Below are 24,651 nucleotides of genomic sequence, written 5' to 3' on the forward strand. Positions count from 1 at the left end.
CCCGTTGATGAACAGCTTAGACATCAGTTCAGTGGCAGTATGATGGACAGGTAGTGATGGTGATCTTGTTAAATAATAGCAAAGGCATTGTAATTCATCAAAAAGCTCTTGAAGGCTAGGGTTTGGAGTACTAAAGAATAGCTGTACTTCTAATTTACCATTAAAGATACCTTTCGAAATTCCTTTTATTGAATAGATTACATAGTTGAAAACCTTGTTTCTGTTTTCATGGGAATCTGTACTAACAAAAGTGTGAGTTTAGTGCTAACAAATAAAAGAAAGCTTATCAGCAGAAACTGCTCATGATTTATGTCAAAATTAAACTTTGTATATCTGAACAATTAGGTTGGTTGAAAGTGCCTTTCTTTTCTAGCAGGTTTAGTAAAACTTACTGAATTTTCTAAACTGTTGTATTTTCAAAAGCTAAGCCCAAGAACTTCCATATTACTGGCATGCCATAAGCAAGACAGCTGAGAACATGCAGCAGACACTTTATCCTTCCAGTGACCTCTCATAACACTGAGTATGCTGAGAGATGGCCGGTTCTGAGTGACTGTTACTACAACGTCTGATTTCAAACTTCACTTTTCCTTAAACAGTGCTGTTGAGATGTATCTGCTGAACGAGAATCAAAGTTAAAAGGAGTGAAGGTTGATTAACTAAAACATCAATTCACTTGATTATCCTTAGAGCAAGGATATTACAGTGGCCAGCACCTAACTTTACACGCAGGTCCAATCAGTTCATATCCGCTAATGTAGACGGTTTGATAGGAAGGGCAGTACTGAAAGCCTACTCATTCTTGCTACAGTCTGTATAAAATGTACTTACAACATTAGTAAATGTTGGATGTGTCATCAAGCCCACAGATAAGTGTATGAAATATTTGTGGGAGGGTAATTCAGGTTTGTGATCATATTTCTAGTGCCAGTTTTCATTAGGTTTTGATTGAAAAAATAGGGACTGTGAAATTAACTGTCTTGGTAACTGAAGGGTCCCTAAATGAGAGGCACTCGTAGCCTTTTAAGAGGATTTTTTAAAAACATAATTTCATGTAATAAATTAGGTTATGCTTTTTAAAACTTTTAAAAAATTATTTCATAGTTTGAGGTAGATGATGTTTAGAACGTGTGCTGTATTTTTGCTGAAAATCAAGGACTGTAAAAATCCATGTTTTTAAGTAGAAGAATGAACCAAAGGTAACTATGGAGATATTGCCACGTTTCCTGGTATTTGTTAATTCCAGTCAAGTTGACTTTTGCGGATTGGATTCTTGACTCTGGATCTGTGTAAACTTTTATCAGGAGTAAAAAAGAATTTTTGATGATGTGTACATATATATATATATATGTGTGTGTATATATATGTTTGCACATGTACAGTACTTTGAAGGTTCTGCTTTTGCTAATCTGGTAGGTAGATAATTTACCAAAAAGGAAGGATTTCAGTCACAGAAATTTTTCCTAAAATTTTATTGTGATTTGGGTAAGCAAATGTTAGCTAGTCTCATATGTTTAATTTGACTAGCACTGGAGAAAAAGAGCCTTTCACTTCTATGCATGTAGTCTAGCTTATTGCAGTAGCCCAAACCAAAAGCTTCTATGGATATATATTTTTTTTTCTTTCTTTCTGGCCTGAGGACATGTCCTGTCATCACAAAAGATTGCCAGTCTTAGTTTAGAAATTAGGCAATGAAGAGGCCTGAAGAGAAGTGAACATCTTGCCTTTGGAAAAATGCAAGGTGTCGGTGTAGGACTGGGAAGATGCTTGTGCTGATTCTGCTGCTTCTGCCCCTGTTCTCTCCACACGCTCACTTCATAAGCAGATGTGATGGCACCCCTGTGGTCTGAAACTGCCTGTTAGCTGTGGATGCTGCCCCTGCAGCAGAATAAGTGAAATGAAGCACATGAAGACTCCTCAAAAACTAAAATTTGGTCACTAAGTTAGGCCTTTGGTGGTAGGTGAACTTTGCACAGATATAGCTGAGGAGTGCTTATATCTTCTGATGCTGTCAAATCATGAGGGGCAACTGAAGGGAAAAAGATTCAGAAAATAGGCAACAAAGAACAAACAGACAGTAATAACATCTTCAATCTCTGCAGCTGTGAGTGCCTAATGTAGCTAAATGCTTAAAAAAGGTCATCTTTTTCATTAAACACCTCTAAATTTTAGTGCATTCTAAATCATAACTATTTTAATCACATTTTTTTGGACAGCTTGATCCTCTGCTAACAATGTTCATGCCTACTTACAGATTTGGCAGTGAGATCTTGGTGTTTAGGAGCATTCCCTACTATCTTGCTACTTTCTGAAAAAATTTTAGCTGGTTCTTATGGCTGGAAACTGGTACCTCCATCCCAACTTCCCAATGTGCTGTTGCAGCCTTTGCAGAGAGACTTGAGAGCTGCATCTGGGTTCTGAGCACCCCAAGAGTTGTTCAGGGTTGTCTTTTAAAAAAATTACCACAAATACAGAAATAGAGTATTATGGTGTTTGCCAGTTAGCCTGGGAGCACCTGACTGTGAACCTAGGATAAGATAAAGTACAGGAAACTGCAATTCCAACAGACTGCTCAGTTACAATGGTTTTAATGATAAGTAAAAGGAAATGACGGTGCTAATTTCTTGCCCTGTAGTTATGATTCAGTCAAGGAGGTTTGTTTCTTTCTGCATACTCACATGTCAAATCATTTGTCTCCGTAGCCGTGAATTCAGATCTTAGCACACTCCCTGTAGCTCTAGATTTGTCCTTGGAGAAGAGGACTTCCCTGCCTTCTTCTAAGTTTCCATTTGAGTTCAGTATATTCACCCTTCTTCCCTGCCTATCCCATTGTCCAGATAACCCACTCAGGCAAACAAATGTATGACTTCCTCTCATACTTACAGACGTGCTAAAGTAGTCTCAAGCATTTATATATCTATATGTCTATTTATATATGGTATTTTTATTTATATATGTATCTATAAAAGTTTGTGTGTGCATGTCCCTTCAGCTTCTGTGCAGTAAAATTTTTCACATCTGTGATCAGTGTAACTGATGAAAGAATAATTGTGATGCTGTAAATATTGTAATTAATGGTTATTCAGTCACAAGAGCACGTATCAGTAGGGTGTTGTATAAACAATGCTTTTATAGTAAAATTTTGTTAAAAACTTTATTATAAGCTTATATGCTTATAGCAAAGGGTCCAACGTGTGGTATTCCTGTAACTTCTAATAACCATTTGAACCTGTAACAAGTGAATGTTAAGTGTTCTTTTACTGGAAAAAGCAATCAGATAGGATACTAACAAATACTTAGTGTTGATTACAGAAATCGATGTAGAATAATAATAGTAGCCTTTCTCAAGGTTTTCTTAACCTTATTGAAAAGCGTAAGTACTCTTTAAAATAAGAAGATTGCACTAATGTGGCGTTTTCTTTTTTATCTACAGTTAGAACTAACTTTCAGCTACTTGGAAATCCAAGGAGTAACTTCCAATAAACCGGGGCAGGTAAGTGTATTCTAGATAAAAGATACATGTTTACTCATTGCTAAATCTGTTCCAGTCAAGGAGGTAATACTCTAATATGCAGGTGTCCCCATGCAGTGAGCACACTGACATTTGCATGCTTACATTAATGCTGCTTTCAAATCTTAGTAATGATAAGAATTTAAAGAATCAATTTTAGCAACGTGTTGTGCAGGTGGGATGATGATAAGAAGTGATTTTTTTTTTTTTCTAGTTCAATGTGGTACAAGTTTTCATTTTTCTTGTAAGTGAGTATTTTTCTCAGAGAAGATAAAACAATGGAGGCTGGTGTATTATCATCACCACACAAGACTGAATGGCTTCTGTGGTGTTTACCTTTATGGTGAAGCCAAAAGCTACTGCTTACACTGCAGGCAGAAATGGTTTGCTTCCAGCTATTCTCGGTGCCATTACTGTGCACCACGCAAAATACATTTGACAGCAAGTTACATGCTCAAAAAAAAGTGAATGTCAAAGAGAAGGTGCTGAAAAGAAGAATGCCTTTAATAAGTTTTTAATTCATAAGATGAACGTGTTGACAAGATTTGACAGTTCGATTGTATCAGTCTTCATGTGTTTCATGTGTGTTTGGCTTTTAAAGAGGTTTTTAAAAATAGGAGTGCGTGACACTTTATTTGAACTGTGAAAATCTCTCATTGTTTTTAACATGTCGTCTTTTTAATCTGGCTTTTGAAGGCTTCCTGGGGGGGCGGGGCGGGGGTGTAGGTCCAGATGCTTACTATTTTAATGGGGCGACATTTAATAAATTCTATGTGGTTTTGTGGCTTTATTTATTTAAGGTATTAAAATGCCATTTAGTTAATGCTAATTATTCCTGGAGGCATAGACGATCACTGTTGTAGCAGGGCTTACAAGGGATTTTCAGCAGCCTCACTTAACATACCATTTTTCTAAAATATTTTTTAAGGTTTTGCATGTTCACATTCATTTGTGTTTTAAATGTGTAAGGCTTACAGCTGAAGGCAGGCAGAATCCTGGATTATTGCTTATGGGGCAAATGGTATTGTTGCAATTTTCCTGCAAACAGTGTTAAATCTGTGATACCTGAAGGACGTAGTCTTGTGCTAGGCATCTGGCAGAAAGCTGTGAAGAGCTTCCCGCTGTAAGATAAGTGAACAAATGGACAGAGTTACGTAGGGAAATGTTAATATCGATGGTGATGAAAACCAGTAGTAACTTGCCCACTTGTTCATCACGGCAACAGGTTCAGAAAGGAGTTGAATTGGTGGGAAAAGGTGTGAAGACTCCCGGTGTGCTTTTGCGATAATACAACCTCTTTGAGGATTATCCTGATGATAACCCTAGACATGAACTGGGAACCAGTTTCAATAAAAAAATTATCTTCTGTAGGATACTATGCAGTGTCCCCTCTTTTACTATCTGTCTGTGCTTCTTATTTATTCCTAATACTACCTTTTTACTGTGTATGCACAGCTCCTCATCTAAAAGAGTTCATGACTTGGGCTGTGCTAAACATTCACACTGGAGAATACATTGCTTACTGTGGTGCAGCCAAAAGCAGCAGCAGACCTGATCTGTCAGTCATACTGCAATCTGGTTTGTTTCTGAACATTCAATATGTAAACAGAGATGGGTTGCAAAAGGCTTTATTTCCCCCCCCCCTCACTGAAGCCCATATCTACCAGACAGCAGGACAGATATGTTAGCCGAGTTGCTGCTTCATCTGAACTGAGACAAAATATTAATGTAACATTTTCTTAAATGTTATAGATCAAAGCATTAGAGCTTTTCTAGAGGATCAGAGCCATTAAAGACTTTTACTTTTTGCTGGAGGAAGCAGGCCCTGCTTGTTCAATAGTTTCCTGTCAGACTGCGCTCACTTCTCTTGGTGTTCTGGGACGTGTTTCAAAAGAGGACAATGCTGTGAAAAGTTCTTGGTTTTCAAAGCGTCAGCTGAGGTCAGGATCCTTTGAAAATTTTATTCCTGTGGGAAGCAGGGCACCATTAGGAAAAGCAAAGTTTGAGTACGGGGGTCTTCTATATTCAAGAACAACTTTCAAAAACTTTACTTGGGAGCATTGCTGTGTCATGTCTTAAAGAATAACAGAATCCTACCAGCATGCAAAGCATTCAGCTGGCATTCAGTGTGCTCTCCTTTTTAAATGGACATGAATTATATGATACCCAGTTCTTGCCCTCATGCCATCTTATTTATAGTTAATTATGGAAACTGAGAAATGCAGCATCTCCATGAAGATGGCGTCCTCGGAGGATGTGAACGAGGTGCTGGCGCACATTGGGACCTGCCTCAGGAAGATATTCCCTGGACTCTCACCAGTGTAAGTGTCTTTTAGGGCACCTCTAATGGGAATAGATTGTGCAGAAATGGTGACAAGCTACCACTTCTTGTCCACTTGTCTCCCCACCCTGACCTCAGAAATGCACTGAGGATATGAGAAACGCTTTGAGGCAAGCACTGAGCTTGTCCAGGTGTATGGCAGAACCAGGAGGCAGGGCAGAGCACAGGTAGACTATGCGTGGTCTGTAGGGTTGCAAGAATCTTTTGTTTTGAAGGGCGATGCAGGCATTTGGAGTATTAACTTTTAATTTTGCCTTGTTGCCTTTCCAACTTAAAATATAGATTAGGTTCTGGGGTTTATTGTTATTTACTCCTTTTTTGTTTTGTTTTGTTCTGTGTCCTGTCCCATTACTCACCACACACACACCCCCACACCCCATCCTGAAGTAAAATCTGAGTTGGGAGAGAAGGGAAAAGTTGTGTTCACTTTCAGCGTTTGTGAAATGATGCACATGCTTGGGAGTCTTGTTCTTCAAAACTGAGCTCTGGGCTGTCTTGTTATATACTTCCCATGGTTTAAATGGCTCCTTGGGTCATGTGTCTCCCTTTCTAGCTTTATTGCGCTGCTTCTTTATTCATTGTTCCTGCCTTTTGGTTTTCTCTTGTATTTGTGCCTCTGAGTAGTTTTTCTTCATTTTATTTTCTTTCTTCTCTCTGTCCTTGCCTCATCTTCATTACTCTCGATCGGATCAGGCAGCTCTACTATTGTGCTTTTCAGCTCCTGGTTTTTCAGCAACATTAGAGAAAATGGACTGTGCAAAAGAGTTTTCCTGGACATGTTGATTTTTATAAGTGAACTTTCATAACAGACATTAGATATGAATTGTCAGCCTAAATTTGTATGGTTTATTTTGGGTACAAGTCTTCATTATTCACCTTTCGTGTAGGTGGAGTAGGAAATACGTTCATAAACGCTGGGTGGCAGTTTCTTTTTTTATTTTTACTCTCAGTTTTACTCTGTGGCAGTATTACTAACTGCCTTTAATGGAGATTGAGCTCTTCCTTCAAAAAGCATGCATACAAGTGAATATTTATGAGCAGATTTGACATAAAACATCAGTAATGGTATGAGAAATGCAGGCAGAAAGAGTAGAGTGAAGAGGGTTGCAAGGCTCTTGCATGTTCTTCTTGGGTGTCTGTGAAGGCCTTGAGCTCTATACATTTTTTTCTCTGGGCTTTCTTGAGAATGTTGCTGGAGCATTTTTGGTAGCGGTATGGAGTCCTTGCTTCCCAGAAAAGAAATCTTGCTCTTTTATCAGATAGCACAGCTCTCCAAAATGAAGATCTTAGGGATTTGTGTGGATGATGTGACCAGAATAGGCAAGAAGGGGGGGAAGAAGTTTCTCCTGTTAATATCTCTTATTAATTCTTCTGTGCTGTTTTATGGAATTCTGCAGATTATGAAGCAGTCTTGTCATTCAGAAGAACAGATGATTTCATTTCTTTAAGGGCAGGAAGGGATTGTGTTTCTTTCTGGGGGAGGAAGAAAACTATCAAATTACAGACTGGAGCTGGGTGTCTAGAGTACAGCCTAGAGGTCTCATGTAGCTACTCAGCATGCTCTGTGGCTCTTTGCACCATAGTGCTTTTACTGCATAAAAGCAATGTATAAACAGCAGTGGTTTCAGGGTAACCAATAATAGCATATCTCTCCCTATTTTGGATGTCCTTGTGTTAGATGAGGGCCACAAGTCTCCTTGGCTTCAGTGATCTTGTCCACAGACTGGCTGAGTTGCTCCAGTAGTTATAGGGTTAATCATTAGAAAGAAAAATAAACGTTACTGCTACTGGGCTGCATCATGACATGTGTGACTTTTAGGTAGAGAAGTTAATTGTATTAAAGATTAATATTAAAGTTGTATTCTTCTATGTACTCATTTAAAATCATACCTGAAATAAAGATGAATTATGAGTTTAAAAATACTTCCAAAATCATGAATGATTTCTTTTTTTTTTTTTTTCTCCCTTTGCCTCTAGGAGGATTCTGAAAAAAGTAACTATGGAGCCTTCAGAAAGACTGGCTAATCTCCAGGCCCTGTGGGACAGTCAGACAGTGGCAGAACTTGGACCTTGTGGTAAGTATGAATTTAAAGGCTCAAATATAAAAAGCCTGGAAATGCAACGTCAGGAAGTTTAATTCTATTTCTGGCAGAAGCTTGTAAAGGTGTAATTAGTTGTAAGGTGTAATTAGTATGGAGCAGACTTCTGATTGGTAGGTGAAGGCACTATATTAAGCTTTCTTGCAGCCTACCAGGCAAAGGTAGGATAGCCTCAGTTTGTTTCAACAGTACAATGGACGCCCTTCTGAGAGAAAGAGGGAGTGAGTTTGAAAGACTGGATCTTTAAGTATAAGTATTAAAGTATTTTTAGATGTTTGTTTGTTTTACTATTATGTTAAATATTCCCTTGGGTTGTTTTTAGGAGGCTTTTCACAGATGTATGCCTGTGTTTGTGATTGGCTGGGATTTCCCTATAGAGAAGAAGTACAGTGGGTAAGTACATGTCTTGTTCTGAGCTCTTGTCAGCTAACTGTACAAATGATGAAAGAACAGGTAAATCATAGCACTTGGGGAAAAAAACACCAAACGGTTCTGTAAAGATGTATTTTGTTATGTATTTTTAACAGGATGTTGATACAATATATCTGACACAAGATACCAGAGAGCTGAATTTGCAAGACTTCAGTCACCTTGACCACAGGTAAACAATATGCAGTAATCACGCTAACATTTTTCAAACTTTCCTTGTTTCCCCTCGCAATAGGGTTGGCCTGCTGTTCCTGAAGTGGGATGGTCCCATAGCTGTTACTTGAATGTGTAGACCTCTGAAACGACCATCTGTAGTGGATCTAGTTTTCGGCACAAAGCTGCTGGTTTTGCACAAAAGGCCCCACAGAGACCACATTTCATTGAGGAGCCTGAGAAGATAAATATATTTTGCTATTGGAAGCACTCCAAATAGTTAGCAGATAGATATTTTTCCTGTGATGGTGGATATAAGAGATCAAATTCAGCAGAGAAAACATGCAACTGCATATGGTTGGCAAAGCAAAAAAGGAAATTATGCAGTCTTTACTCATGCAGAATCTTTTTCTCATGGTGTACGCAGTAAAGGAAATTATTGTTGTTAGAAAGTTAGTAGAAGTTGTTCATCTGAATCCCAGCCAGTAGTTCCTCCACTTACAACAGATCCTGTAAAAAATGAGTACTTCCAGAAAGGAATTATCTGAGAATAATTTTACTATGAGATACTGAGACTAAACTAAGTGTTGTGTTTGGTTCACTGAATTTAGCTGGCTGAGAAAACTGGATTCTAAGAAAGTTGAATCTGAAGGTATTTAAGTAGGAGGAAGTGGGACTCTTAACTAAAGTCCATCATTATACAAGGAAAATGATCAACTTAAGAAACTGTAAATAAGACAGAGAAGGATTTATTTATTTGGGAAAGTCCAATGGAAGAATTAAGAATCTGTCAGAGGTACAGTGTTAAAATATTGTATCAGGAAGGCTGAACATGGAGATGGGCAAATAGAAGTATTTTGTCATTGCAGTCTTTGCAGCTTTAAGCTATCTAGTATGTAAACTCAAAAAACTCCACTCAAATACTTACTCAGCTTCTGTGATGGACTTTCACAATCTGCGCTGAATCGCATGACAAAGTTATTAAGCTGTACCTGCATTGAGTAATTCAGGTGTAACTTGAACAAGACTACAGGGCTGCAACTAGTGCATGACAGATGTAGCCAAAGACTGGTTGGTTTTGGTTAAGCCTTGGTGAGAGGAGATAAGGAAGTGAATACTGTTGAGCACAAGTAAATGTGGGACAAGAACATAAGGATGCTTTAAACATTTTGCTGAGAAGACCATGGGGCATTCTTGAGAAAGTGACTTACAGATACTCAGCTTCAACAGAAATTAAATGTTTGAACAATTTATTGGGAGTGAAAAATATTACTCGCTAGGAAAGAGTGGATAGAAGTGTTTTAAGTATTTAGAATATCACAGCCTGTTCAAATGAGTTGATTTTTGGAAAACGGAATAATGGGTTTGTTGCTTCACAAAAGCTTTTTGTAGCAGTATACCTTACAAAATTGACACCACTGAGGACATATATTTGTGTTGTTAATAAAAGTCTTTATTAAATGTCTCATGACTGTGTAAGTCCAAAGATTCAAAACAATATTGAAGCCATTTACATGTGGAATCCATCTTGTGATGAGCGTTTCTACATGTTAGACTGAACTGACAAAAAGATTTTGGGTTGAAATTTCAAGAAAACTAAATTTTTTAGGAAGCCAAAGCCTTATGTTAGTCATTAAAAATATGAATTAGGATCTGAGATCCCAGTCAATTGAAGACTGTATGAGAGTGTTTTGTGATATATTTAGCACAGTGAGAATGCTATAAATTTAACAATATGCCATCATGCTTGGATTTTGAAAGACTGCTACATATCTTGTCCACCTAATTTTTGGGATTGCTGAAATGATACACTTGATGTTCTGGAGAAGCTCTGAACCAAAGTAGGCTGGATATACCAGTTCTCTAGATACAGGGGCTGTGCATTGCAAAAATAAACAATATGTGGTTTTCCTAGTAAAGCATTTCTGTTAGAGGTCAGCATAAAATGGCATAAATTATAGATTAATTTAAGTTCCCAGAGCGCCTGTCACTTAGAGTGCATAGCGTGGCTTATCACATGGGAGCATGACTTCTGAGGTTTTATCTGAAGTTATATTGTGCTGTGAACCATATAATTGTTTAAGACAACAAAAAAAGACTGCAAGTGAACAGGGCTTATTTAATGCAGTAGCATGATTTTCATCTGTGTAGCGTATGTTTTAGCATATTTGGAAATTCAGAAAATTGTCAAAGTGTGATTGGTTAGATTTTTTTGCTTTGTGCTGTTTAGATTTCTTGCCATCTTAAATACAGTGGAGGACAGAGATGTTGAAAAAACATGAAGACATTAGATAAGCTTGAATGTTGTTGAAGCTTGGACAAATTTTCTGCATTCCAGTAGAACAGAATCTGTTTTCATTTTAAGATGGCACAGACTCGCATTTTGTAAATTTTTTTTTTTTTCCTGAATAGTAATTTAGTAAACAAACCAACTCAGTATAACTCAATGAGGGAAAGTTATGAGAAGGCCCTGCTTTTGGAAATGGTCGTTTGTGTTGTTCCATACTGTACTGTAAAAGAATTCAGATAATTCATGGTACTACATCTAGAATTTAATAGAATAAAGTGAATAAAGCAGTATATAATTTTAGAAAGGAAAACTCAGTGACAAATGCAAGAGAAGGAGGTAGAGGTAAATTCCTAAAGGACCCTCACTGGTCAGGAGCACTCTCAAAAATCTGAACAAAATGAAAAAAAAAAAGACTAAATTATATAGTTTCTTCTTAAAATTGGATGGTAGAATCTGATAAAGCAGAGTTTCTATACAGTAAGGCTCCTGCGGTAGAGGCAGGTGTGCCACTGTTCAGGCAGGTGGGGTGCAGGGGGCGGTTAGCAGTTGGTGTTACTGATGGGCGCCAATGTCTGTGCTCGTCTCGGGTTTGAGCAAACGGGCCTCTTGGATACTGCAGAAGACTAAACTATTTAAAGATGAGGATATGCAAATCAGCTGGGTTGATCTGTTTTAAAATACTCCTGTCCTGCTGCAGCAACGTTCCTTTAACTTCTTGGAAGTGTGATGGTTTCCCCACCCACGCTGAGCACCCGCTGTCCTCCAGCTGTTTCCCTCCCAGGCCTGGGGAGGGAAGGCGAGAAGAGGATGGCCTCAGGCAAGTTCTGCCTGCAGCCACTCTCCTGCCCAGAAGTTACTGAGCTCTTGACAGCCCTCCGAGCTGGTTTACCAGCTCTCTGGTAGTGTAAACACTTGCAGCTAGCCATCCCTAATCATTGTCCCTCTGATCCTTTGGAGGAACTGGGCTGCTGCTAATGGCTGAAATACAGCTGCTGCTGGTGCCTCCTGCCTCTTCTGGGGCTGGTGGTCCACAGGATGAACAGCTCTGTTCTACCAGTGTGATGGTGATACTGTCAGCCTGTCCAACGTTTGCCTTGCAGCGTTCACCACCAGCTGTGGCTAGCTAATTACCACTGAGTGGATAAAGCAAAATTACACCTGAAAAATTATGTTCATTATACTTCCAAGGCAAAGGCACTGGCAAGAGGGCCATCAAAGCTGCTCAGTCATTACCTTTTTACTGATCGCGCCAGGGGAAGGCAGAGGAGGAACAAACTTCTGTGTGTGAACATTCCTTACTCCATAGGAAAGTTCCTGCCTGCCCAGCCTAAAGAGAAAACAGCTCCAGGTTGCTGTTTTTCCTCCCCACTAATATTTCACTAGTCAGTTACTGCTTTACATGGAGATAAAGTGTCTGTGTGTAGGAGCAAACACAATGAGGTGGACAGAAATAGATCTATATGCTTCATGAAGCTGATTGCCGTGCCAGTGGAAATGAATTCACCACGAGACTTGATGTGTGCTGTGAACAAGATGGAAAACAGGCTTAATCACTGAAGGGCACCACACACTAGTTCCTCTGCAGGAGTGTGAAAATGCTCTGTTTGCATGGGTGTCGCAGTTGGTGGGCTACAGTCTTTTGATGCACCTTCGTACCGTTACCTTAGTGATGGGCTTGTGCTTCCAAATCTAGCAACTGCAGCTCCCAGTATAGCCTGCTGAAGGCTTGTCCATACCATGTTGCCTTGTCTCCTGGCTTTCCTATGTGTTTATCAACCACTCTGAAGTGTCTGAATGTTCTTAGAGAAACACAGAAGGCGGGTAAGAAGGAAGATGGGAGAAGAGTACTGCATGTTTCATGTAGATCTGTGCCTACCTGCATATGTCCTGAATGAAAAGCTGGGGCGGGGGATGATGATGGGGGGGGGACAGGGACATCAGCTTATAAAAGCCAATGCTTTTAAATTTCTCCTATAAAAGCCAATGCTTTTAAATTTCTTCCTGCAAAAGCTGAGGCTGGGTGACACTGTTTTGCTGGCCTGATAAGTTCATGTATATTACACCTTTTTGTTTCACTGTAGAGACAAGGGCTTTCTAAGTAGCTGTTAAGTCCTAATGTAGGTGTATATACGTATTTATATTATTATTATATATATTAATGTGTTACATTGGAATGATCCAAGTGCTGCGCTGCTAAATAGTGTGCTAGTGCTTGACGGATGATTCTGCTGGGGGTTAGTGTATGGACATGACATTTATCAATGTCTGTTATTGGAGAAACTGAACAGAGAGTGAGCAGATCACATTAAGAGGCTTGTGATGAAGAAAACAGGAATAATTTAGAATTTTATTTGTTAAATCCCTTTTACAATTAAGGAGGTTTTGTGCTGAGAGTCACATTATCCTTTTGCAGGTCTCCTGCATCCTGAGGGAATTAAACTATAGAGATGAGACAAGGAGGTGTTCCCTAGAAGCGTTCAGTCATGGAATTATATTAAATCATCAGACTGCCAAAAAGCTTTTTAGTGTCATAGTAAATTATAATTAGAGGTGATTAAGAAGCTTAAATATGTCACAGGCTGAAGAAAAAGTAATGCTAAAAGTAAGAATGGCAGCCCAGACAAATTCCTGATTTAAAAATTCATGCTACAATGGATGTCAGTTGGCCAGTCAAAAATTTGTATTAAAATACAAGAAAGACACACAGCTGCTAGTGATAACTTATTTTTCAGAATGCAGAGCTTTCTGTAATGAGGATTATAGGCAATTAGCATTGCAAAAGCATGGACAATTAGATATGGAAGAACACTTAAGAGATTGTTTCAAATGACCAAAGCTGACAGTTATATGAAATGTGTGTAAAAGTGTTTTTCTTTTTCTAGAGACTTAATACCTATAGTTGCTGCTCTGGAGTATAATCAGTGGTTTACAAAGCTGTCCTCCAAGGATCTGAAATTAGTAAGTAATACATTGAAATAGTATACCTGCTCCTACCAGGCTGTGCTGTGTTTTAGAGGATGCTATTACATTTTCCAAGGTGAACTTTTTTAGGCAAGTACAACTTGGTAATCTATTGAAATTTTTTCCCCCTTAACCATATAAGGAAAATATAAACTGTTGGATAGTTAATTTGTGCCATAGAAACACTGCCGAGAGTCAGGTCTTGTCAGAGTTTCAAGCAAATAAATTTTGAAAATTTTGTTGGGCAATAGCAACAAACAACTAAATTTTGATGAGCATGTCCAGAGAAGGGCAACAAAGCTGCTGAAGGGTCTAGAGAACAAATCTTATGATGAACAGCTCAGGGAACTGGGGTGGTTTAGTCTGGAGGAGACTCAAGGGAGACCTTGTTGCTCTCTACAGCTACCAGAAGGGAGGGTGTAGGCAGGTGGGGGTTGGTCTCTTCTCCCAGATAACTAGTGACAAGGCAAGAGGAAATGGCTTCAAGCTACATCAGGTTTAGACTGGGTATTAGGAAAAATTTCTTCACTGAAAGGGTGGTCTAGCATTAGAACAGGCTGCCCAGGGAAGTGGTGGAATATCACCATCACTGAAGATATTTAAAATAGATGTAGATGTCATGCTTAGAGTCATGTTTTAGTGATGGACTTGGCAGTGTTAGGTTTATGGTTGGACTTGATGATATCAAAGGTCTTCTCCAACCTAAATGATTCTATGAATAACAGTAGCCTATAAAACTACTTAATTAAGTGTTGCTAGCTCCCCCAGACAATATTGAGTGACTAAATAGGAAACTAAGTTTAAAGCAGTCAGAAATCTCAGATGCTTTTTGGAGGTGGAATGAAAATACCAGGATTATGGGTTTTTTTTTTCCTCACTTATAAAGCAGGTTTTTCTTTGTTATTTCCATTGCAACTTGATGGATTTTTTTTCTCCCAGTGGTCTGAAGCTAACCCTGTGTAGTAAATAAGCATGTAGTGATGTGTGACATAGATGTTCTTCTGTATCAATTTTCTTCCTGAAAAGCAAAAAGGGCGCAAATCTAAACAAGTTGGACTACTGAAGAAAGGGCCAAGAAAATAAGTAGTTAGGTGACACTAAAAATATATCAAAATATACTATTTATTCTAACCTTGGAAGTTTATAGTCACAAGTAGAGTTAGTTGTTTGAGAAGTTGCTTTTACACTTGCTTCCAGAAGCTTTTGTCCTTAAAATGAAGGTTGAGTCTGATCTTGTTTAAATTGATGCAGTTTTATTGATCTCAAAATGCTCTCATTGCATTCTGAAGCTATTGTTCTCCATGAAAATTCAGTAGAAGCTAGCTTATGTAATTCTTGGCAGAAGAGTAGACAAAAAACTTTTCTTTCTTGCTAGGACATCTTACTTGAAATTATGCATGGAATGAAACTGGCAGTATTTTTAATCCTGTTGTAGTTCACTGTTAAAATCAGTATTATTAAAAGGTACAATGCAGTTAATCAATTTCTGGTTCAATGAAATGAGATAGTTTGCTTAGTTAGAAGACTGGCCAATGTAGTTTGTTTAGAACAAGAACTGGCTGTATTATCTATCAGATATTTTTATGTGAAAGTTTTTTTTGCATTCTTAGCAACTTCGTGTGGAAAACAAATGAAGTTTGTCAATCTTGAAAATGCATCAGTTCCTTAAAGGAAAAAAAAAAAAAAAATCTTCATCTTCCACACATTCTATTTTCAGTCAAAACCACCAGGAAATCATAAATTGTTGGACAGTAAATCCATGCCATAGGAACACTGCTGAGGGTCAGTATGAGGTCAGACATAGCCAGAGGCCATTGAACACTTTGTGCTTCATGAGTCTGCTCTGGCACTGTGTTTGATAGACGGTGTCCATCGTGTTTTTATAGTACATGCGTGAAACTTTCCACTTGCAATCACACTGCTGTAGAAGCATTATAATAATATTCTGAATTATTACAATATGGAAGGCAAAGATAGAACTGGGAAGATGGCTGACTTGACAGTCTTCAGAAAAATTGTCACTTTACCGTGTATAGGTTTAGTAAGATTTTATATGTGCGTTGGTGTGGGGTTTTTTTTTCCTCTTTCTTTTTAGGAGATTCAGTCAGTTTAAAAGTAAAAAAAAAAAATCCCACCAACAAACAACTAAACACAAACCCAACCAAACTAGAGAATGTCAGATTGTCATTAGAGACACAGATGTCCCAGGTATGAATGTTGTGTTTTTTTTAAAGGTAGGCAACACAATAGTTTCACCACTTCATGATCATGACTGAAATTCAGCTTTAGACATCACATGAGTGTTGGTTAGTGTGAACTGTGAAAAAACAAAAGACAAATCCAGAAGCAAAATAAAAAGTTTTAATAAAAGGTGATGAGGTACAGAGTTCACTCTATGGCTTTTAAATCATTAAGGTTTTATGTATCTGTTTGAATCAGCATAGCAAACAAACTTGTTTTGTTATCATGTTTCATTCATGGTACTTCCAAATGTCTGTGCAAATTTCAACAACAGTAAGATTATGAGATGGGATTTACTGCTATGCAGGTTGGGAGAATTCCTACTGAAATACACTGGCCCTTAAGCACTGGTCCTTAGCAGTGTTTGGAGGACCTGTAGCTAGAGTGCTTTTGCTCTTGAGTTTTTTTGGGGTATTTTTGTCTGCTATACAATGTCTGTCTTTGTGTTTTGTTGTCATTCCTGGTCAGGCTTTAGTCTCCTTTGCACTAGTTGCCGCTTTTTTCTGAAGTGGCATATGAACAAGATTTCTTTAAAAGTCAAGTTAGCATTTTTTCTGAATCACAGGGTTTGGGTTTTTTACTATCATGATAAAAAAATTCTGCTCCCTAGGATTAGGTGTTCTGATTCATAAATGGCTGGCTTTTAGTCTGCTTCTTGCTTCTCTGAGTCTTTTCCAGAAGCCCTCTGTTGCAACCTAATTCTCTCTTGGATGTTTCTGGTATTTTTGCTTACTATTTATGTATGACAAGTAGCTGGTAGTGGATCCCATTGTGATGTACAGCTTATAACTGAATAACTATCTGTTCCATGTTTGTGTTCTTTAACTCTGTTCTGTTTTTCTGTGGCAGTCCACTGATGTCTGTGAGCAGATACTGCGAGTGGTGAGTAGGTCCAGTCGGCTGGAAGAACTGGTGCTAGAGAATGCTGGGCTTAGAACGTAAGTAATTCCTTTGAAACGTCTTTGAAATGTCGCATTAGTTACTGCTTACTCCCAGTAAAAGGGAAGCGTGTTAGTCAGAATTAGCATTAAAAAAGCTTGTGCTCGATGTTTACCTTGTTCTGAGGAGCCTGTAGTCACAAGCTTTTAATCAGGTTTTCCAGAGGTTCCTTATGTCCAAGAAATCCCTTTAAACTGATGGTTTTTTTTAAGATTCTGCCTGGAGATTTGGGTTAAGTGGAACAAAATGGATTGGATGAAAGCATAAACCCTAAGTCAGCACACACCATTCCTCTCCAGATATGATTGCCAATAGAAGTATGGGCACCTTTTTATCATTTAAAAAACAGTGTTTGAGGTTTTAAGAAAGCGTATTATTCCATATTGCGTAAGAGATTATTGTTTCTTTACCAAGCAAGCTCTTTTTATCTTACTGTGGACTTCTACATTAGCAACTTTTTAAAAGAAGCTAAAAGTAGATAGTTAAGTTTAATGCCTTGCCATAGCCTTAAAAAAAAGGTACATAAAGGTAAGCCATGCAATTTAATCCTTGCATATATTTTAAATATGGTAAGTTGTAGTTACTAGGCATTTGGGGTTTTTTTCCTTCACAGGAAACAGGAGCAAAGTTCCAGTGACAAACTAGCCCAGTTGGAAGTATTTGTAGCTTGCGTTAGTGTCAGAGACCATATAGGTAGGATAAACTCTAGCACTAATTTTTTTTGTTAATAAAAAAAAATAAGTAGAAAGGTGGGAGAAACAACACTATACTGAATTACAAATAAAGAAGGGAAATGAGCACAGCAAAAATATTTGGTGTGCATTATATTGTCTCCACTTCCATTGTTTGGGTCGTCTTCTTTTTAAAATGGGTTTTGCATTGGAATACCTTTAAAAGAAGATACCCTAATTGACAGAGGAAACTTGAGGTCAGTTTGAAATTACAGCTAAACTTTCTGATCCCTAGTGCACTGCCTTTAATAGCTGTCAGTGAGACATAAGCCCCTGATTGTAATCGCGTTTTTCTTGCCATATGCACCATGAAACCCAGTGATAATAATTAACATTAAAAGATACATTGACTGCCTTTGCACATCGCTCACCTTAATTTATCACATTTGGATTAACTTGGTTCAGTTTTAATGGGACTTGACAGATAATCAACCTGTGAATTTGGTTTTCATGTCTCCATCTACATGCACAGTGTTTGGCATTTTGCCTTGGTGTATATCTGCTCCCATCAGCGTTGTCTGTTTTTGTCAAGGATGCATTTGTCTGTTTTGCCATTTATCATATCTGCTTGCTAGGAGGAAATCCTGTTGTTACTGGGTATCTTCCTTCACGTAGCTTACCAGTCATTTTTAATGAGCAGTGACAGAATGCCAAACCAGGGTTAAGAAAGAGCTACCAAGAGCAGTGCTTTGAGAAATAACCTGAGAGCTGCCAGAGCATTTTTCTTCCTGCAGCAGAGTCAGTTTAAGATGTTTCCATTCTTTCCTACCTCCAGCCACTCATTTCTGTGATTTGGTTTGGGCCATGGACCCATAAACACTTGTCATCCTCCCAGCTGATGAGACAGCAAGCTATTGTGCAGTAGCAGTCATAAAGACCCAGGACTAGGGAAGTGTGGACTTGCTGTTGGGGAAAACAGGATGTCAGGTGAAACTCCCTGTCTGATCAGATTTCTGCCTGTTTAGATGTTCCTGAAAATTTTATTCCCGTTGCTATTTCTTTAACAGACATAAGGGGTTCAGTCCAGATTACGTTGGACGGCTTTGGTGCATATAGCAAACATTAACGTTTTGGTGAGGTGATACCCAGATTTCAGGGAAAGGAGAATCATTCAGGACAGCAGGTGTCTTAGAGGAATGGGACAATATGTGATAACCAGAATATTCATTTCCATGAAACTGCAAGGCAGGCTCTTCAGTCTGCAAAGGCCTGTTTGTAGGAGCTGGTGAAAATTACCTATTTGTTGAGCTTGCGTAGCCTCTGGAAGCTGGCAGGCAGAATTTCCTTACCACCTTCCACACCATCTTCTGCAGCCTTGTTCCAAAGGGAGCGGCCAGCTATGACAGGGGGAACAGCAAAGGTGCCTGCTGCTGGTTCCTGAAGGGCCTTTTGACAGTGGTGATACATTTCATCTCTGCTGCATCTGCATCTCATCAACCACCTCTGCTGGTTGAGCTCTGAATGTTCTTAGATCTAACAGTGTTGGTCCCATACACATCCTCTTTTTTTTTTTTTTTTTTTTTTCTGTTACAGGGTTTTTATCTAGACAGTTCTTTTGGAATTGTTTGTCTCAAATTTCCAGATCTGTGGTATTCTTACCCTTGGTGAAATATCCTTACTCTGCCATACATATAGTTAAATTGAGTCTTTTTTGGGCTTTACCTCCAAGCTTGAATGTCCTCAATTCAGACAAGCATAGCTGTGCAATGTATACATAGTGAGTTTGATGCTTTATGGAAAATGTCAGACTTGCATTGCATGCTCTGTTCATGAAGTGTGCAGCCACAAATAGTAGTGAATTTTAGGACTTGAAACAAAAAGCGGGCAAAGGAGGGGAAGTGATGTTGCCCAGTGAGCAGAGCCCTGGTTCCTCCATTTATGGCAGAGGCTGCACATGGTTAGGGAAGCCTAAGGCAAAGCTGCAACATGGTTGGGAAGTACCCAGCATGAGTAGGGAAGTTGTATTAGTTTTTTCCATGACATGACTCTTGGACCTCATGTGCCCTACATAAGTAATCCAGTGCTTTCTGGTGGCAGTCAATTTACTGTGCCTTTGCTAGGTAGTTCAGACACACCCCAGTTGTCCAAAAAGGTCTGGTAATCCTGCCTGTATTGGTGGTGGAAGCTGAGCAGAGCTTGTAAACAAGCTTGGAGGTGTAGGCAGAATACGGTAATTACAAGAATCTGTTAGGGATAAAGGAGGAGGAGGAAACTTCTCATGAAGAAAGGGGTTTGTTTGGTTTTTTTGACTCGAACCTTCATTTTTCTTGGCTGGACATAAGAAGCTTGAGTCAGTTGCCTAAGCACAGGCATCTAGTACCATTTGCAATGCTGGAGGGTATCCACAGAGTGTTGGCAAATGTAACTGAGGATCTACAGGAGATATGTAGTCTTCTGCAGCAGCAGCTGGTAGCAAAGCAGGATACCCTGAGGCCTGTCAGGTGGCAGAGATTCAAGCCCAGAATTTCTTTTTGTTGAGTGTTTGTATTCATATGCTGCTTGTATTTTTAGGAAAAGAATACGCTTTTCCTAAAGGCAGCCCATCATCATGCGTTTGCAGTGCTGGCACCTGTTCTAGCCCCAGGAGTCTGTTTAAGGGCACAGGGTTTCAAAGGGAAACTAAACTTCCCTGGAACATCTCTGTACTCAAGTACACCTTGTAACAACAGATAACTAAAAGCTATTGAGGCTATTGCTGTCCAGTTGCCACTCTTTTCCAGATAGTGGAAGAGGATGCTATCTCCACTGCAGTTCTCAGCACTCAGACTGATCTATAGTTTCACGGTACACAGGATCTGTCCTGAGGAAAGAGGACAGTGTTAATTATCACTCTTCTAGCAATGTAGCTGGTAGTTCTCCACCACTGGGCTACAGGAGGTAAGATGATGTACTTTAGGGCAGAGATAGAAGGAAGCTCAAGGCATATTTTTTGTTTCTACCTCAGTGTCTAACTTAGGTGAAGTAAGAGCATTGAAATTATAGTCTCAGTTTTAACAAAAGCACACAGTACAGCTAGTCTCTTAATATGTGAAAGCTTCCCAATAAGTACAAGGGCAGATTTGAGGAGAGCTGGTAAAAGCCGGTAGCCTTCTGACTTAATGTGAGGAACATGTCTCCATCAGAGTCTGACAGTGTGATTGTGTAGGAAAACCCAAGACAGCTTTGATTTAGTGCTGTGGGTGGTGGTAATCCAGCTGCAGCAAAATGAGACAGGTTTGCATTCCCTTGCCTTTCAAGTGGATTTGGAACAGAGGTAGGTGATGCTACTACAGCTACCTCCCATGCTTGGTTAAAGTTAATTCAAAGCTATCTGTGCTACCTGGTGCAGCTGTTGTGAGCGTTGTAGAACTGATACACCATCGTCTCTCTTGAGACCTGTTGGCTAGGTCTGTGGTCAGCAGATATGTACTTTGATGCTTCCTATTAAAGAAGCAAGAAAAGACCAGTTCATCAGTGTGCTGCTGTTCTCTGAGAGCGCTATTCCTGCTGTCTTACAAGGTCAGAAATAGTCCTGGTTTGTTGACCTTCTGGATATACATACTGCAAAGCCCATCTGTTTCAGTGACTGTTGGTAGAGAGCTGCTGCAAGTGTGGGGGTTGGCTTGCGAGTGAAAGAGGTGGTGGTATGCAAGTTGATGCATATATCCTACTCATGCATGGCATGGAGGAAGTGGAAGATGTGGTCAAGTTTTCACTTATTTGTGGAACTCTAATTTCACATCTTCAGACCTGTATCAAAAGGAGTCTGAGCTTTGACTGAGTGCCTTTCAGTCTCTTGGGTCACAGAATAAATAAATAATATAATAAATATTTTCATATAAATTTTCATATTATAGATATATATATAAAATAAATAATTAAATTAATAAAATAACCTGCTTTGAAAGATAGTAAATTAGCCAGATAAGCTTTGTTTAGAGCTGTGAAGAATCAGCTACTGCTCTGCAGTAGGATAGACAACTTCTGACTGGTAATCCCCTTGATGCTTTTAAGCCTCAAATGTGCTGTTGATAGAGGAAATAACAGGATTTTTTTCTCCCTCTCTCTTCTTTTCTTCCAGAGATTTTGCACAGAAACTAGCCAGTGCCCTAGCCCATAATCCCAGCTCAGGACTCCATACGATCAACCTTGCTAGCAATCCACTTGAAGACAGAGGTACTGTAACATTTATATTTTCCTCTTTCTACACATGTGATGGGAGGATTACTGCTGCTTCATTCAGCTTTGCCTGAACAATAGGTTATTGTTCTGTGTGTAATGCTATTGTAAATACCTGTTGCTCACAAATTACTGAGAATTGCTATTCTTTTTTGGTTTATATGTATCCATTAGCTTGTTGAGAAATATTTAAATGTCTTAAACCAGGCATGGATTTCATTTACATTTCATTACATTTTCATACAGGTTTCTTTTAGAGGAAGGTAGAACACAGTGACTATTTAGGACTAGTGGGTAAATAGAATGGTGTGCATTTTTAAAGGCAGTGTAATCAGTTGAAAGATGAAGCATGAGGGAGCTTTTAGATTTTCCTGATGGCTTTGTGTTTTTATTTCAGTCATAATTCTATATTTATATTCAGTATTGAAACGATTCCTTTTTTCAGCTTTGTGCTAGTCCATTGTGTTGCCAGCACTTGGCGATGTTCAGTAGTACTGGCATAACTGGCATCCTTTATGGAGCAAAGTGCTGTTGACTCCACAAGATGGAAAATCAAGCTGAACAGCTCAGCTTTTCTCAGGCTAGGCACCGCTAGGCATAATTTCAGTACATATCAAGTCATTCCCCTCCCTTGTCTACTCTCTTTTCACCCAAGAGGCATTTATTTTTAAAATAAGGTTACATTCTTTCAGTCTGGAGTTGACCCTTCGGCGCTGCCCATGTGAGATTTCCATTTGCTCCACTTAATGCATTCCAGGCACACAGTGTTCTGGCATCAGACTATCTTGTGCTTCTGTGTGGCCAGAAGAAAAATAAGAATTTTATACAGTGAACCTTTGCTTGTATTATTTGCTTTGTTTTGGGGAAATTTTCCAGTATCTTTGCTGTCATGTTTCAAAATGGGAACACTGTTCGTTTTGTTTACAGCCTAACTGACTCAGAATGGTGTTAAGTCAGAGTTTTGTAGGCGTCTCTCCTCAGCGAGGGGAAAAGAAGATGGGAAGGTGTTTTTTTTTTTTTCCTTTCCTCTTTTTCTATGTCTTTTCCTTTGGACTAGATACAAGTATGAAAATATTTTTGTTTTTCAGAGTAGTTTTTTATTTAAAATTGTTCACATGAATCGCTACAATTCTTCTGATTACCTCTTGCCTGCTGATTACTGCTTGCCATCCTTAAGAATCCACAGCACATGAAAGCTTAGGTTTTGCTGAAGAACAAGATACTACAATGTGCCGTAGGCCTAACTGCATTTTGCAAAAATTTCTGTTGTAAGCTGGAGAAAGGCTGTTACTTGGTGATTCTACTTTTGAAGAAGCATATTTAGATTGTGTTATACAAAAGGCTTTTTCAAAAGGAACTAATTTTTTCCCTGAAAGCAAAACAAATGACCAGATATTTGGTAGATACTCTAAAGTGCAGGGGATTTTTTTTTAATTGAAAAAAACCCTTGAACGTATCAATGTGGGCACTTTTTTTGCAACAAACCTATAGATTAGACCCATTCTGCAGTATCCACATACAAGATACAAATGAGATGCAGAAACTACAACTTGGAGAAATTAGTAGGACTTTTTCGTTATCTCGGTCTCTCCTGTCACACATGCAATTAAGATTTGACCTTTTCATTAGAGAATTAGAGAAGTTATAGGAGTATATGTGTCTTTTTCTTTTCTAAAAGAGAAATTAGCTATAATTGCAATGTGCAAATATTGCAGCTTTTCAGTTTAAGAAAGATTTACATGTCCTGTGATCTGATGTCCACTGAGTGCAAGGTAGATTTGACTTTATTAGAAGGGGCAGCAAGCATTTCACAAATAAAAGCTGGCATAATGGAGATTCATGTAAAACCATATGGATTTTGGAAAGTATCTCTTGAAATCACCTGCAGGAACTGGAAGTTCAACCAGGTTATTTTGCAGTCATAAGGGAAACAATATAGTTGTGTGAATTATGGGGAAAACCATATCATTGTGCCTTGTTTGACCAAAACCCCACCCTAAGCTATTTTATATTATTGCGTACCAATAAGTAAAGATGTATTATTACATTAATGCAACTGTGTATTCCAATAACATGGGAAGTGTACTTAGTTTAACTAAGGCATAGGACCTGACTTCAGTTCAAATACAAAGCAGTGTTCATATGAAATGAATTACACTGAGACCAGCCTCTTATTTTGTGATTGGCTTTGCTTTATAGTACTGTCAGTATTTGTGAGGCTATACCTGGAAAGTTTATTGTCAATCTTGGATTTAAAATCTAGCTATGCTAAAGCGATGGGAGCTTTGCTTTTGGCTCTAATAGGATCAGAATTTAATCTCCTATTTTGTTAAAAATAATGCAAAACAAACATACTGAAGCCTAGAAATATGCAAATTTGGAGCTGTGTGCCTGGATGCAGTTAACACTACTTCTGCCATTAGAGCTCTCACCCCTGTTATGAGGTTAGCAAAAATGGGTGGCTTAAAGAGTGCTCAAGAGCCAGAGTGACCAGAAGCACTTTTTCTTGTCTGCACCTGATTCCTGTATCTTATAATTGGGTGCATCCTTAACCCCTAGTGCTGCTAGAATGTGAAAATTATTCAGCTTGGCTAGAGTGATAAGTGGTCTGCAGATTATTAGCTAAATACAAAGATGGAGAGGTAAAATTATTTGTTGCACATCTTACTTAAAATGCTTCACAACAAAAATTACATTTGTGATATCCTTAATGATTCTGATTGTAGTTCTTTTTTACCTCTTGCCAGCATAACTCTACTTTGATTTTAAAAGTATATATTGTGACTAAATCAGCTTAA

General features: G+C 38.7%; 1 protein-coding gene across 4 annotated transcripts in view; it reads left to right on the forward strand.

Moving 5' to 3' along the window:
• The window catches only part of CARMIL1 (capping protein regulator and myosin 1 linker 1), a 238,573-nt gene that overhangs the window by 80,868 nt on the left and 133,054 nt on the right, over nucleotides 1-24,651 (forward strand). For all 4 annotated transcript variants that reach the window (XM_037379588.1, XM_037379589.1, XM_037379590.1 and 1 more), the window contains exons 4-11: nucleotides 3,434-3,493; nucleotides 5,711-5,832; nucleotides 7,830-7,927; nucleotides 8,274-8,344; nucleotides 8,479-8,552; nucleotides 13,706-13,781; nucleotides 16,875-16,963; nucleotides 21,756-21,850. In XM_037379588.1, coding sequence (XP_037235485.1) covers nucleotides 3,434-3,493; nucleotides 5,711-5,832; nucleotides 7,830-7,927; nucleotides 8,274-8,344; nucleotides 8,479-8,552; nucleotides 13,706-13,781; nucleotides 16,875-16,963; nucleotides 21,756-21,850 — 685 coding nt within the window. The remainder of the gene's footprint in view (nucleotides 1-3,433; nucleotides 3,494-5,710; nucleotides 5,833-7,829; nucleotides 7,928-8,273; nucleotides 8,345-8,478; nucleotides 8,553-13,705; nucleotides 13,782-16,874; nucleotides 16,964-21,755; nucleotides 21,851-24,651) is intronic.

Source organism: Falco rusticolus, chromosome 3 (genome assembly GCF_015220075.1).
Source record: "Falco rusticolus isolate bFalRus1 chromosome 3, bFalRus1.pri, whole genome shotgun sequence".
Taxonomy (NCBI): domain Eukaryota; kingdom Metazoa; phylum Chordata; class Aves; order Falconiformes; family Falconidae; genus Falco; species Falco rusticolus.